General features: G+C 41.4%; 1 protein-coding gene across 2 annotated transcripts; it reads right to left on the bottom strand.

Moving 5' to 3' along the window:
• Positions 1-4,006: 4,006 nt before the first annotated feature.
• Positions 4,007-11,182, bottom strand: LOC147167645 (EF-hand and coiled-coil domain-containing protein 1). Of its 2 annotated transcripts, none has more exons than XM_086087411.1 (8): positions 10,428-11,182; positions 8,607-9,039; positions 8,383-8,523; positions 7,786-7,850; positions 6,410-6,554; positions 6,124-6,280; positions 4,444-4,510; positions 4,007-4,336 (listed from the first exon to the last, which is right to left on the bottom strand). In XM_086087411.1, exons 1-8 carry the CDS (start codon positions 11,038-11,040, stop codon positions 4,155-4,157), a joined length of 1,803 nt encoding a protein of 600 aa, XP_085943537.1. In that variant the 5' UTR covers positions 11,041-11,182; the 3' UTR covers positions 4,007-4,154. The 2 variants fall into 2 exon arrangements, with proteins under 2 accessions (XP_085943537.1, XP_085943538.1); XM_086087412.1 differs by having other exon boundaries at positions 8,389-8,523; positions 10,428-11,180.
• Between the last annotated feature and the right edge of the window lie 2,902 nt (positions 11,183-14,084).

Here is a 14,084-nt window from a genome sequence, read left to right as displayed (position 1 = left end):
CATCACAGTTGCTCGGGCAACGGACCAATCTCAGCTCACCTTTTTTTTTTCTGAAGCTGCGCTGTGATTGGTTGTCACCTGAGCAACATTGATGTCATCTGCAGTTGACAGCAAATGGCAAAATGGCCGCCCCCTGAGATGGAAAAAAAACGAATGGATTTTGCTGCTTATAACTCATATTCCAAAATACCGTCTTTAGGCAAGTGGGGCTGCATAGAACATTTTGGAGGTTGACTTTCCTTTAATCTCCGTCAATCCATAGGATTACGCTCAATAAACATTTTTTGAGCCTGTTTATTGGCTGCTCTCAAAACAATAGAACCCTCAACCCTCCTTGGCTTGCGGTTCCAAAACGTCCCTTTTCTGACCCAATTACTCGTAACAATTATGAGACCGAAGCCTAATCTTTATTAGTCTTGGGCATAAACATCACCCCCGAAATGAGCGAGAAACAGGCAGCTCGTTGGGTTCCATACTTAAGCACCTTTCGACATAAACAAGTGGAGTCCAGCCCGGTAAATTTAAACCTTGTGTGATGGCAAGTTTTGTATTTTGGGGTCCCCCGTATCATTTCTAAGGCCTGCCCTTGAGTGTTGCCTTCATTACTGGGGCCCGCGCGGGCTCCATCGGATAAAACAGCACCAAAGATTCACCATCAGTCCTCACCGAGACAATTTGAAATCACTGGTTGCGGGAAGTTCACAGAGAACTGCACAAAGCATTTGTGTTGTTCTCAGCTATGATTTTATATTCTTTTTTTTTTTTTGGTTTTCATTTCAAATTTTTTTGGCACATGAAGTCAGGAAGATTTTCAAGAAAGCATTTAATTGAAGTCGGCAATTATTTTTTTTTAAACTTACCATTTTTTGTTTTCCGTCTGGTTACACGAAATGAAAAATAAAGTCTCAATATCAATTACAAAGTTGTGACGGACAAAAGAAGCCTCATGAAAAGCACTTGTGAAATTCTTTGACTCTTCTACATGGCACTCTCCAAAGATGCCGTGGAAATCAATTTCTATTATCTTTAAACCAAGAGCACCATCTAGAGGAGTGCTTCATGAAGCTTCATTTTCCCATCACGACTCGCCACACGGGAGGATCCGATCTATTTCATGACTTTTGAGAAAATCCTGCCCCCTCACTGGAAAGTCAAAAACAAGAATTTAATCAACCCAAAACTGCTATCCAATAACTGCCCCAATTTCCATCTCTTTGTTTTTGTAACAGTGAGTCCGAAGCAAATGACGCAATTGATCAGGAAACATCAAAGTGCCATTTATTTTAACCATCTGAGGTGTCTTGGCTAAAACTTGCATGAGATGCTTGAATTATTTGCCACTTGTCTGACTTCTGTGTTATCTCAAAGGGGCCAGAAGAATACATGTGCGGTGCACATCCTATCAATGTGAATTAGTTTCTGTTGTTTGGGTTCTGAATGGTTTTTTCGGGAGAAGGTGACGTATGTTCAAATTGTGATTTTTTTTTTAAATTTAATTGAATTTTTTTAATATTTTACCTAATCATTTTAACTCTTCTTGGTGATTTGTGTAGCAAATAGGATTTTGAAGAAAAGCAACTTCTCAAAGCTGGGCCACAGCGCGAAGTACTGTAAATTGACACTAGAGGGCGCCAGAGAGATTCTTTGAATCCTTGATGTCTATTTTTTTGTTGTTGTTAATCTGGTTCAAATCCACCTTGGGGGGGACATATGATTGTTTTGAGGGTTTTACTACATTTTGTGTTGCAAGTCATATCCATGCATCTGTTCAGTCATTTCTCTCTTTTCTCAACCTTCTTACTGACCAGGTGCCAGCCTTCTACTCTATGTAAATGGAGAGTTGTGAATACTTCTATAAGAGGGCAGATAATGGTTTTGTCTATTTATTATTAGAAGCACACAAAGCAATTTGTACATACTATATTTATTCTATATATAAGATTGTTTATTGTGTCCTGTCGTTGTGGCTCCGTTACTTTGTCACTCCCGGTGTCAACTGTTTTCCCTTCTTTTTAATTTTTTTGTTTTGTTTTTGCAAATGGCCAGTTGTTTCTTCTTTGTTTGTTTTTTTGCCGCTTGCCACAATAGTGGTGAAATGTTGCATGGTGCCTAATAATGACATAGAATGGCCTTAACCTCTTGAGAGCCAAGCTCAACTTAAGAGTAACCAATCAACAGCTTGGCAGCGCCTTAAATTACTGTAGCCCTGATTAATAAATGATTTACAATACCTTGATTTGTGATATGCAATATAATGTAGTATTGTAACTATAGTGTGATGCAGCTGTAGTGGAGGACCGGCAACTTCGGTTACACGCTTGAGTTCACGTATGTACACGAAGTGCGAACACCTCCGCAGTTTGGGTGCGCATGTCCCGGAGGGCCCGGGATAAAGATGAGCATAAAACAAAAGAAACATTTCATCTGACAAACAGCGGTGTTGCAAGAAATTCCAGATTGTGGCAAATCCGGGTCCAGAAAGAAAAAATCCGCCACATTTTGGCTTTAGCCTAACGTGCTAGTTAGCTAGCTCTCTAGCTAGCTCCCGCGGTGCTCGTTTCCCTGCTAGCGAGCTAGCTAGTTGGCATCAATGGGCTAAAGCCAAACTGTGGCAGGGTTTTTTGACTTTCTGGACCTGGATTTGCCACCTCTGTCAAAAAAACCCAACCAAAACCCACGACTGCCTTTTTAACCTCAGTGCTTCAAACCCCCGTTGAACTCACAAGGAACCAGGTGGGCTCTCAGGCGAAAATTTCACCATCCACATTAAACCGTAGACCTCCATCTCCTGTCACATTTGCCGCACAATAGTCAAAAAAATCATGAGCAACGGTTAGGAGGGGGGCGGGGGTGGATAGTCTCACCAGGAGTGAAGTTTTTATGGGGTTCCTGTGTGGGTTCTTTCCTGACTTGCTGGGAATAAACGACTTTTTTGTTTCATACCAGTCAACTGTGCTACTGTCTTGTGTTTCTGAAGATATTTGATCACAAGTGCCTTACCGTCAACCATGACAATTTCCTGATGTGGGCTCAATGGCAGGAGTCCATTCAGTACCAGATTCTGGTTTCCTTGCTTTTGGATACAACATAGAGCAGGCTTCTTTCCACTCACGGCGTAGTTCGAGTAGCGCGCGGACATATAGCTAAGGCTAACTTCAAAATAAAGTTGACCAAATAATACACTGACGGCAATGCAAATAGCCTTAGTAGACTTTTACTTTGAAGTTGAGTTGGGTCGTGGCGTGATGGCTAGCTTGACTTCACTTTTCGACGTTGAAGATGCAGTGGAAATGTATATTTTAACCAAGTGCGCCATCTAGGGGAGTAAAAAATATCGCAAGTGGCATTTTTTTTTTTTTACTCCTCCAGATGGTGCGCTTGGACCACTTTTAACCAAGCGTGCCATCTAGGGGAGTAAATAAATATATCGCAAATTCATTTTCCCATCATTCGTAAAAAACAAAAACAAAAAAAACAATCAATTAAGCAATTATACATTCTTTATATGATGTGGTTATTTTGATAAAATTCATACAGCAAGGATTTCTGTTAAAAAAGGATTAGGCAAATACTGCAGTTTAGGATTATTATTTTTTTAAGGTTTTGGGGTGGCCTGTGGCCCTGAATCCACTAGAGTAGATCCGCCCCTGAGCAGAAGATGAATGTCATTTCCACATTCAGAACCAAAAACGAGAGCAATCTGTATTAAGATGGCCGTAGTTGAGAAACCATTCATGTGATATGCTCACAAATTGGACCATAACACTAAGCAGAAAGTGGAGAAAATCTTTTTTGTTCCTGAAAGTGAATTATTTTTGTTATGAAGAGAAATTATGTTGCTATTTTAGCTGTAAATGTGTTTGTGATTTTGCATATCTAATACAATTTTTAGCAGTAGTGGTAGACGGTACGTACCCATTACTCATTGTCTTTCCCGTCGACCCCCCCCCCCCGCCCCAAATAGCATATTAGCCATGTCAAAAAGTATGTTTTAGTATATATTTTAATTCAAGGTTAAAGTTGTTAAGAATTGAATCAGCTTACAACGAAATGTTCAATTAGATCATAGAATTAAGGCGAACAATATGTAGATGTGAAAACATTGACGTTGCTGTAAAAGTGAGATGACTGCGGGGAAAAAGGTTTAAGCGCCGTTAACAGGAGATGACCAACGGGCTGGTGTTGGCGCTGCTCGTTTGACGACCTGATGGAGGAAGCAGGCCTTTGCCTTCCCTTTCACCTCCTCCTTTAGCTTCTTGGCCTCCTTCTCGAATGTGATCGGTGGAGGATAACTGCACATAAAGGGCATCAGCTACCTGCAGTACCTGGGATGGACCTGCGCAGAAAAAAAAAAAAAAAAAAAAGAACAAATAACAAAACAGCTGAGCAAAAAAAAAAAAAACATCAAATAAACAATGTTTGAAAAATTAACAATTGGCGTACCATCTCCATGACTGCACATATCTAGAGTAGCCATCATTATGCTCCCCAGCTCCCTTCGGGACAGCTTCTACACAGACAAGAAAATATTCATTAAATTGAGCTTGGTGCTAATAAAATAAAATATATTACAATAAAATAGAATAGCGGTTCAAAAAATGGATGGATGGAGAGAATTAAATTAAATTAAATTAAATTAAATGATTTCAAGGTATAGTAGAGACTTATAGTAAAAAAAATTTAAAAAAAAAAACGTTTTTGGCAATACAAGCCTGATCATCGAAATCAATAAAGGTCCACCACCCGTCCGCCTCAGAAAAGCAAGAGAGGGATTTTATTAGCTACTTAAAACAGCGAGTAATAACTATATTAGGCTCAAAGTGACGGCTCTTGGAGATCGAAAATTCTGTTAGTGCTGGTGGTTAAATGCAAGTTTATTTATAAAAAAGAACAAAGACTATTAACAAGAACGCAGTGATTTGTACCTTTTGTTGGTTTATTATGGGTATGTTTTGTTGTTTTTGTCTGTGGTTGGAGTTGGTCATGTGTTCCCGATTTGTCTCGTTATGTCTGATCACGTCCACCTGTGTTTCTTCCCTCCAGTGTGTCTGACCAATCGGTGCCCTCAGCCTATTGTTTTTCCTCAGGTGTGTCTCATTAGTGTTGGTGTATTTAGTCTGTTGTGTTTGGTCTTGGTTGGTTGTCGTTTCTTCCATGTCTTGCTAGTTCCTCGTCGTGCCACTTGACTTTGCGTTGCTTTAGGACTTTGTTGTTTTTTTTGTCAGCACGTTGTGCACTACCTTGTTCTTGTTTAATTAATCAAACCCTTTTGTTTTGGACTTTACCTCGGCCTCCTCGCAGCCAACTGTGACATAACCTCTAACTTTTCCTGATTAACCAGTAGCCCAAAAACCACAACAGCTATTTATTATCAGTTCATCTCATGCCATCCATACACCAACCGCAGCTTGTGGGAGTTTAGATGAAAGTTTTTTTTTTTATAACAAAATTGAAGTTTAGATTATCTTTTAAAATAATGTATAGCCTAATTGGTTTGTTGATGTGCTTAAACGTTTTTTTATTTTGAATTTCATTTATGAAGCACTCTTCTTCTCTTCTTGGTGTATTCAATTGATTAGTCATGCACTACAATTTTGTGAAGTCCTAGAATTCAAATTCTTTATTTGGGGACCTTTATCAGATATGACATTAAAATTGATTAATTAGATTAATTAATTTAAAATGCTGTAATTAATTAGATTACAATTTTTCATCGCCTGACAAGCACTCAATGTAATGTAATGTGTTTTAATGTTATCTATATTTTTTTTCATGTTACAAATTTGCTTTTTTGTTAAGCAGTGGGTTGCATGTCTGCATGAAAAGTGCTATATAAATAAATAGAAATATTATTATTATTATTAAAGCAACATTATTTCCTGGGATCTCTCTGAAAGATGCAAAACTGAATTATTATTTTTTGCAAGGGCAGCATTTTTTTTTTTTATACAGCTCATCTTTTTTATTGAGCCAATAGCCGTGGGCCTCCAACTATCACACGATGAGCTGTTTTTTACGGAAACGAAAGGTTTTCTTCCATGAAGTTGATCCTTGCAGAATAACTACAATAACGTTCTTACTGAGCAAAATATGAAAATCCTGTTTTTACAGTACTTGGCCCACCTTCTCGTCACAAGCGTCGCCGCTTGCTGAGATCTCTTCTTCCTGTTGCCGTTTCCAGCTGCAGCATCCCCCGTCGCCCTGAGAATCACTGCTGAGGTTGCTGTCGTGCAGGTCGCCCTTCGAGAGGTGCTGAAGGACGACCACATGACTCGGGCAACTTTAAGATCAGGTAAAAAAAGAGGATTGGAGCGGAGTTAGGCGTTTTCTACAGGTCTGCGTGTCAAACCGTTGGAAAGACAGCAAACGATTGTTTTTTTTCGGATCGTGACGTTGAAAACGAGCTAACCCTTTGGCCCAGCCGTGCGATGGGCTGATGTGGTTCTTCAGCTCAAAAGGGCGCCGTTGTCTTTCATCACTCAAGCCCCCGTCGCCTTCTTCCTCTTCGTCAGAGGCAGCTTTTCCCTCTACTGCCCTCTGCAGACACTCAGCATCTGCAAACGAACCCGCTCGTTACAGTGACGCTCTAAACACCACATGTACAAATTTTGTGGCATCTTGGAACTATGTTGAAGTGAGTAGAGAAGTGCTTTAGAGCCATGTTGTGGCATCTAAAGGCAATTCTAAACTTTCACAGGAAGGGTAAGGGCTCAATTTCTTCACTTTTTCTCGGCAGGTCTTGCTCCCGACGTGCTCCAAATAAGGAAAAAATAAATAAATAAATGAAAATATTTGATTTGATCTCTTTTTTTCCTAATCACTTTTTTTTTTGGGGTTATGGGGGAGCCTACGTCTCATCTAACTGTGGCTATTATAATATATATAGGTCATTTTCATAAAATGTGATCACAAATGGTAAAGAAAACACCACTAAAAAAATATAAATAGGTGGCAAATCCAGGTCCAGGAAGTAAAAACCCTGCTAGTTTGTGCTAGCTAGCTAGCTCCCATGGTGCTCGTTTACCTGCTAGCTAGCTAGTACCAGGGGCCAAAGCCAAACTGTGGCACGGTATTTACTTTCTGGACCTGGATTTGCACACCTCTGAAATGAAATCAAATTAATATTTTTTTTTTTGTCGCCTTGTGTAACAATCCGCAGCATGACACCATGCCACAAGGTGGCGCTTCCTTGTTTTTGTTATGCCTATGCAGCGCTTTTTCGTTTGGGCTTTTTAGCCTTTAATTGACAGAACAACTGAAGTGTATTTGATGCCGTGGACTTGTACGCGTAATCGTGACGCGCGGTAGCGCCAATAAGCCTACTTTTTTCCTATTAATAAAGTAAACATGTGTACTTCCAGTTTCAACTTTTTTGCTATCCAGCAGCGCCGTCCATGGCTGACCAGCCACCACGCGTACTTGGTTTTAAATGTGTTAATATCGAACGTGCTTAAAGTCCTAGTTTCAAAACGTTTTTGATCATTTAAAATTTTAGACATTCATAGTGAAGTTAATCAATACAGGAAAATCCATATGTATCCGAAATATATTTAGCATCTTCAGAAAAACAATCATGAAACTTCCTTTGGGACACAAAACGGTAAAGGAAGAGTTTGAAAAAGTTTACTTTTGAATATTTTTTTTATCGTAGACACAATTATTACCTTTTGAATAGCAACTGATAATAATTCATTCAAAATACTCATATCAGTCAAATGTATAGATTTTTAAAGGGAAGTTGATGTCTTAAGTTAATGATGCATTTATTATTCCTCTGCTCCTCACCTGTCTTGCAATACGACTCGATTCCTCTCGCTGAAGCGGCTTCAGGAAGACACACGCAGCCGGATCTGGAGGAAAAGGACAACATACTGTATCTCAAATTGGAAACAGCACTCATGCTCGTTCACACGCCATGTGAAGTATGTACATGGCCACATAGTTGTTGTTACAGGTATAGGCCTGCATCCAGAGAACCCCCCCCCCCCCGCCCCCCCCACTCAATATTTTCCTTCTCACACAGTCAACGTGTCCGATGTTTTGGTTCACGGTGAAGTTTAATGCTGGGATGACACATTGCAAGGTAAAGAAACAATTATTTGCTTGTGATTTTGTTGTGATGCTGTACTTCCTTTAAGTTCAGCCATTTTTTTTTTTTATGAAAACTTTCAAAACAATAGTCTTGAATGAACAAAGAGATGCTTTAAGAGAGAAAAAATTGTCAGTTTCACTCATTCATTGTTCAACTTAATCAAGAATAGGTCAAACCAACTTTTGTCGCCTTATTTTCGTGCCCAGCAAAAGTGGAGGTCAAAGTTCAGTCTTCTGCGGAAGCAGAACTAAACTCGCCAAACTTGCTGCATAAGCAAACACAATGCGCACCTGTACCTGTACTGCTGCAGTTCGCTTTCCAGCTGGTTGATCCTGGCCCGAAGCTGCGGCACAGATTCGGCCTGTTCCTGAATCATTCGCACCCGCTCAAGGCCCAAGCTCAAAGCCTCCCTGGCCTCCTCCGCTCGTCTCCTGGTGGATGTCATGAACATGATGGCATTTGAACAAATCAGTTGATGACTTTGAACGCGCTGCGATTGAAGCCAAGTCCAAACCTAATTTGGATGTTCTCCCTCCTGAGCGCAGATTCGACCCCCTGGAGTTTGCTCACTTCCTGGTACGCCCATCGCAGCTCCTCCTCCAGGCGTTGGTTGAACTTGATGGCCTCCTCCAGCTGTCCATCGCGTGAGGAACGGATCAGCTGCAGCTCTCTTAAAAGTGGGTCCCTCGCGTCCCATCTTCTGCCCAACCTCCTCCCGCCGTTTCCTCCAGCGACATTGGTCTGGCCTTTAATCCGCCGCGTGGGCACCAGTTTGCCTTGGATGAGGGAAATGGACGTTGCGGGCGACGGAACACGGACGGGCGCTGGCTGCGTGCGGCCCGCCCTCTCTCTCCTCAGAGCCACTTCAAGGGCCAAACAGCGAGCGTCGCTACCTTGCAGTGCCGATCGGAGGTCCTCCACCAGCTCCCTCAGAGCCGCTAACTCTTCTGGGATGACAAAAGGAAGGAGGGAGAATTCAATTGTTGATTTCACGTCAGGGTTTGTTCAAGTTCGCAAACGTTCGCTAAACATTTGAAATTTGACATGAAATCAATATTTGTCTGTATTGCAAATAATTGCTCCTCAGTGGGATATGGGAGGGTTTTGTTCAGTTCACATTAGGATTAGCATTTTTTTCTTGTGTTGTTTTTTTGTGTACCCATTTTTTTTTATGTAAATATGAGCACTATGCAAATTAATAAAAGAGGTCAACTATTTTGTGTGTGGAGATTTCCCACCCCATTTTGTTACCATAAGAGTTGACAGTTTAAATTAGGGGTGTCGTGCGAATGGGAATGAATTGCGAGACTTCAAAAGTTAACTTACAATTAATCGCACATTTTATATCTATTCTAAATGTACAATAACATGTACGATAAAATATCTTTAAGTTTTCATATTCTTGTTAAGATAAAAGTGGAAAAAATGTTAAACTAATAGAAATAGGGCTGCATCTTTTAGTCATTGATACAGTAATTTCATAATAATTCATAAAATTTAGTTAAAATTAAAAAGATGTACTGTAGCATACTGTAAAAAAACCCGAGAGTGATTTGTGTTGAGGTCAATTTTCTGCCACTAGATGGCATAATTGCATTTGTTAGACATTGGTGACAGCTCAGCGCATTTTTCTTTTCATATTAAGAGCTATCTGCACATTTTTAAAATTGTAAAATACAACTTGACCCCAGTCTCCACAAATCTATGCATTAATATGATTAAATTTATTACTGCTAAATTTCGTCGTGAACGTGTCTTCTGCGTTGCGACTGGAATTCCCCCAGGCTTTCGGTTATTTTGGTAAAAAAAAAAAAACTAGTGGCGTTAAAGGAACTTTAAATCAACTCAAAATTATCGCACTAATTTTGACACCTCTAATTTAAATAAATGCTTACTTTTGTACTTGGCTACATTTCAGAGCCTGTAGTTTTTTTGTTTGTTAAACTTCAGTAAAGGAGTTGTAAGAAGTATCTCTGTACTTCTAATATTGCCATCTCTGGTAATAATCAAAATCTGGGCCCCTATAATTAATCATTACAAAAGGCCCCCCCGTCATTGGACGTTGGGGTTGCTTAATTTTTTTTTAACCCCCATGACACGGATGATCACAAACAAAACTATAGAGAATAACATGACGTTAGATTCTAGTCTGTGAGGGGCACCCCTGCCGCCCCGGTCAACGCGGGTGGGGGATGGGGATGCTGACAGATACACAGGGTCCCACACTACATGTTAGCCCCTGAAAGAGTAGTCAACTTTAGACGAGAGTTGAATGTATTGCAACTTGCAAAATGAACATCAAAATGCGTTTGCAAACATGCACAACTGAGCGTACCGGAAGAACTGTCCTCTATGGTCCGAGCGGGCGTGGATCTGTTTTGCCCGTTCTGATTCCTTGCCAGGTCAAAAGTGACGAACTTTCTCCTTCTCACGCGAGGCCAGCGCAGCCTGATGTGTCTCTCCACCAGCTCCGTCTCCTCCGTCACCGGAAGTCGCCACGCGCATTCGCCCGCGGCGCCCCTGCGCGCCGAACGCACGCGAAAGAAGCCGCACAGACGCGAGTGGAAGTCCTTGAAAGTCATCTGGCGGGGCACGCTCCCGGAGCACACGTCCCTGAACTCTTCTTCCTCGTCTTCGTCGCCGCCTCCATCCTCGGCGGCCCCTTGCGTCGCCGCCTTCCCTTTCCGAGCTCCGGTGACGCCGAGCACGGCGCAGAGGGTGCCGAAGTCCTCCGCCGACACTTTCTCGTCCCGATTGGGATAAGCAAGATGGTGGAAGACCTCCTGCAAGTACTGGTCTATTCCGGTGGCCAGAACGACGATTTCGTTCTCCGCGCCGGCGGGATCGGGGCAGTGGTGGTGGGCCAAGGCGCTCCGGAGCCACTCGCTCCTCCGCGCTGCTCTCGGCCAAGGCTGGACGGACTTCAACGCGAAAGCGGCGCGTTCCATGATAAGGCGCGTTCACTTTTTTTTTTTTGGTTTCGGTCAGAAATTGGATACGCCAAAAAAAGGTTGCGATTTGAAATCTATAGCCTCACCTAAGCTCAATGCGAGTCTTACCACATGAAGAAAAACAAAAGTCCCATTCAAGCCTGACTCCACCCTCGTATGCAAATTCTCTGACTGCGATGGTCTCTGTGACTACCAATAAGGTGCCTTCGCCGGATCTTTTATTATTATGGATTTTTGTTTTTATCCAAGGACTGTTGTCTTTTAAAGCAAAACATTTTGAGCGTTCATTTTATGATGTCCTATTTGTGCATAGAGTTGTAATAGAATGTATTTAAATGTAAATAATAATAATGCATTCAATGAATTGATTTTTAAAATAATTAGAGGGTTTGAATTGTTCAATGCATGTCTGATGTCATATCTCTCAATAAAATATGATGACATTCACCCATTTTGTTGACAAATGATAAGAAACTTAAAAAAAAAAAAGATGGACTGTGTGTTCTTGTCACTAACAGGGTCAATCAAGTATACCAGTCGTCACTGATGGACGCCCGTTTTGTGATGACTGGCGAATGGCGGACTGTCAGTTCTAAAATAGTGGTGACGAAGTGATGACGAAGTGATGACAAAAGCGTGGCTCAAATTAAAGGGCACCGATGAATGGCAAACAAGCAACGTTTTATAAATTGCCCACCTCGGATTATGCTTGTGCCAACAGGCCAACGGGAAAATGATGACTGAAGGAGAATCCAGCTCAGTCGATACAATTTGGGCGACTCGGCTGACCTACATTTGTGTCTAACTTATAACACTGTTCCTTCAGGCTTCAGTCCATAGAGGTCGTGTCCAAAGTCCAATAGTTTTTTTTTCCTTTGTATTTTTTTGGGGCCAGGCATTCTAAGAATAGGAGAAAAAAACATTGAATTTTGGAAGATATCACTTTTTTTTTAAATTAAAAATAAAATGTGAGAAAATGTAATATTACACATAGTTTAAATATGATTTTTTTTAATGAAAATCACCCAATTAGTTTAAAAGGATATTGTGCTGTTTAAAAAAAATAAAAACCCTCTTTTTTATTTAACAAATGAAAACAAATTGAGAAGTTGAATGTTACAAGATATGACACAATTTTTTTGATTAAAAATAACTAATTAACACAAACCTTTTTGTCACGGCCAAGCTGAGATGGAGACTCTTTTTTTTTTCAACACATTTGACTTGCTAACCATATGTAGACCGATTGGATTGGCTTACAGTAATACAAGGTGACATGGCCCGCCTCCTCCTCCTCCACTTATTCTGTATGTGGCTCCAAATGGGAAAAGTTCTGACTTGCCTGTATTAGCGGATAGTACTTTACTTTCTAAAGCTTGACTCATCAGACCACAAGTGCCTTGAAATCTACTGTTTTCATAATGTGCACTTAATTAATCCTTGATATCTTTTCTCACACATCATGGATAATTGTGTTTAAGGGCTTTTATGTATAATAGTTTTACTCCTTCACTTATCCCAGACAGCAAATTGCCTTTATTTAGATTTTATTCACGCCTTCAAGTGTGGCAGCAACACACAAACATCCAAAATAAAAACCTTGCTGTCAGTTTTTTTCTGTGACTAAAGTCGAAGAGAAACTTCTGTTTGCGATCTCCAGGCACATCCCTTTCAAAATAAATGTGTCTCAACTCCTTAATGAAATACCTTTCCCCACCCTGACCTCAGCATTTGTCATTCATTTTGACAGTCAAAGCAAAGATTGTCTTGAAACACTCACCTGGGCATGACTAGACCACATCATGCAGGTTGCATCACATGCATTCCACTTTGTAGAGCACATTGCATTTCTCAGGAAAAATGCAATTAGGTATGTGTCAAAAAAAAGGGGGGGGGGGAGGGAAGAGAGTCAAGTGATACAAAGTATGAAAATTAAGCACATAATCAGATGTTGGAGAAATGAAAAAAAAAACTCGGAATTGAGGACCCCCTACAAGCATGGTGGAGCCACCTGCAGGAATTATATAAACTATCTTAATCTTTGGTAAAGAAAAGAAAATTATCCTTTGCAGATCTGCTCATATTGAGTAGTTCAAGTAACAGTAAGTGGAACTTGCCTCTTGTCGTGAGGGAATGTGAGAGGGTGAGGGATGGTGGACCCAAATGCAGGGAAACAGGATTCCAAGTGCGATGTGTGGTACTTTTATCAACCATAGTAAAAAAAAAAGGTGAGCAGACAATCATGACTGGACGGGACGTGAGTAGACTGGTCGGGACGTGACATGAGTAGACTGGTCGCCATGACTGGAACGAGCGGGACAGGACCTGGTTTGCCTTGACTGACTGTGACGATGACGACTTGGGTCGCTGTGATGATGATGACTTGGTGGTGACGAACACGACTTGACTGTGACGAACACGACTTGACTGTGACGAACACGACTTTTCTGTGATCAGACGCGTATTTAGCCCATATTTGGGGTTGCTTCAAACGTCTCCAAACGCCTTTATAGCACCCCTGAACCTCGGATCCTAGAATCACCTCTGAGAACACGACTTGGCTGTGACAAACAGGACTTGGCTGTGACGAACATGACTTGGCTTTGACGAACACGACTTTTCTGTGATCAGACGCGTATTTAGCCCATATTTGGGGTTGCTTCAAATGGCTCCAAACGCCTTTATAGCACCCCTGAACCTCGGATCCTAGAATCACCTCTGAGAACACGACTTGGCTGTGACGAACAGGACTTGGCTGTGACGAACAGGACTTGGCTGTGACGAACACGACTTGGCTGTGACGAACACGACTTGGCTGTGACGAACATGACTTGGCTGTGACGAACACGACTTGGCTGTGACGAACACGACTTGGCTGTGACCAGACGCGTATTTAGCCCATATTTGGGGGTGCTTCAAACGTCTCCAAACGCCTTTATAGCACCCCTGAACCTCGGATCCTAGAATCACCTCTGAGAACACGACTTAGCTGTGACAAACAGGACTTGGCTGTGACGAACATGACTTGGCTGTGACGAACA

The sequence above is a fragment of the Leptonotus elevatus genome, chromosome 10 (assembly GCF_054856555.1).
Source record: "Leptonotus elevatus isolate MCC_2025b chromosome 10, RoL_Lele_1.0, whole genome shotgun sequence".
In the NCBI taxonomy this organism is placed as follows: Eukaryota; Metazoa; Chordata; class Actinopteri; order Syngnathiformes; family Syngnathidae; genus Leptonotus; species Leptonotus elevatus.
This window is presented reverse-complemented; position numbering and strand designations above follow the sequence as displayed.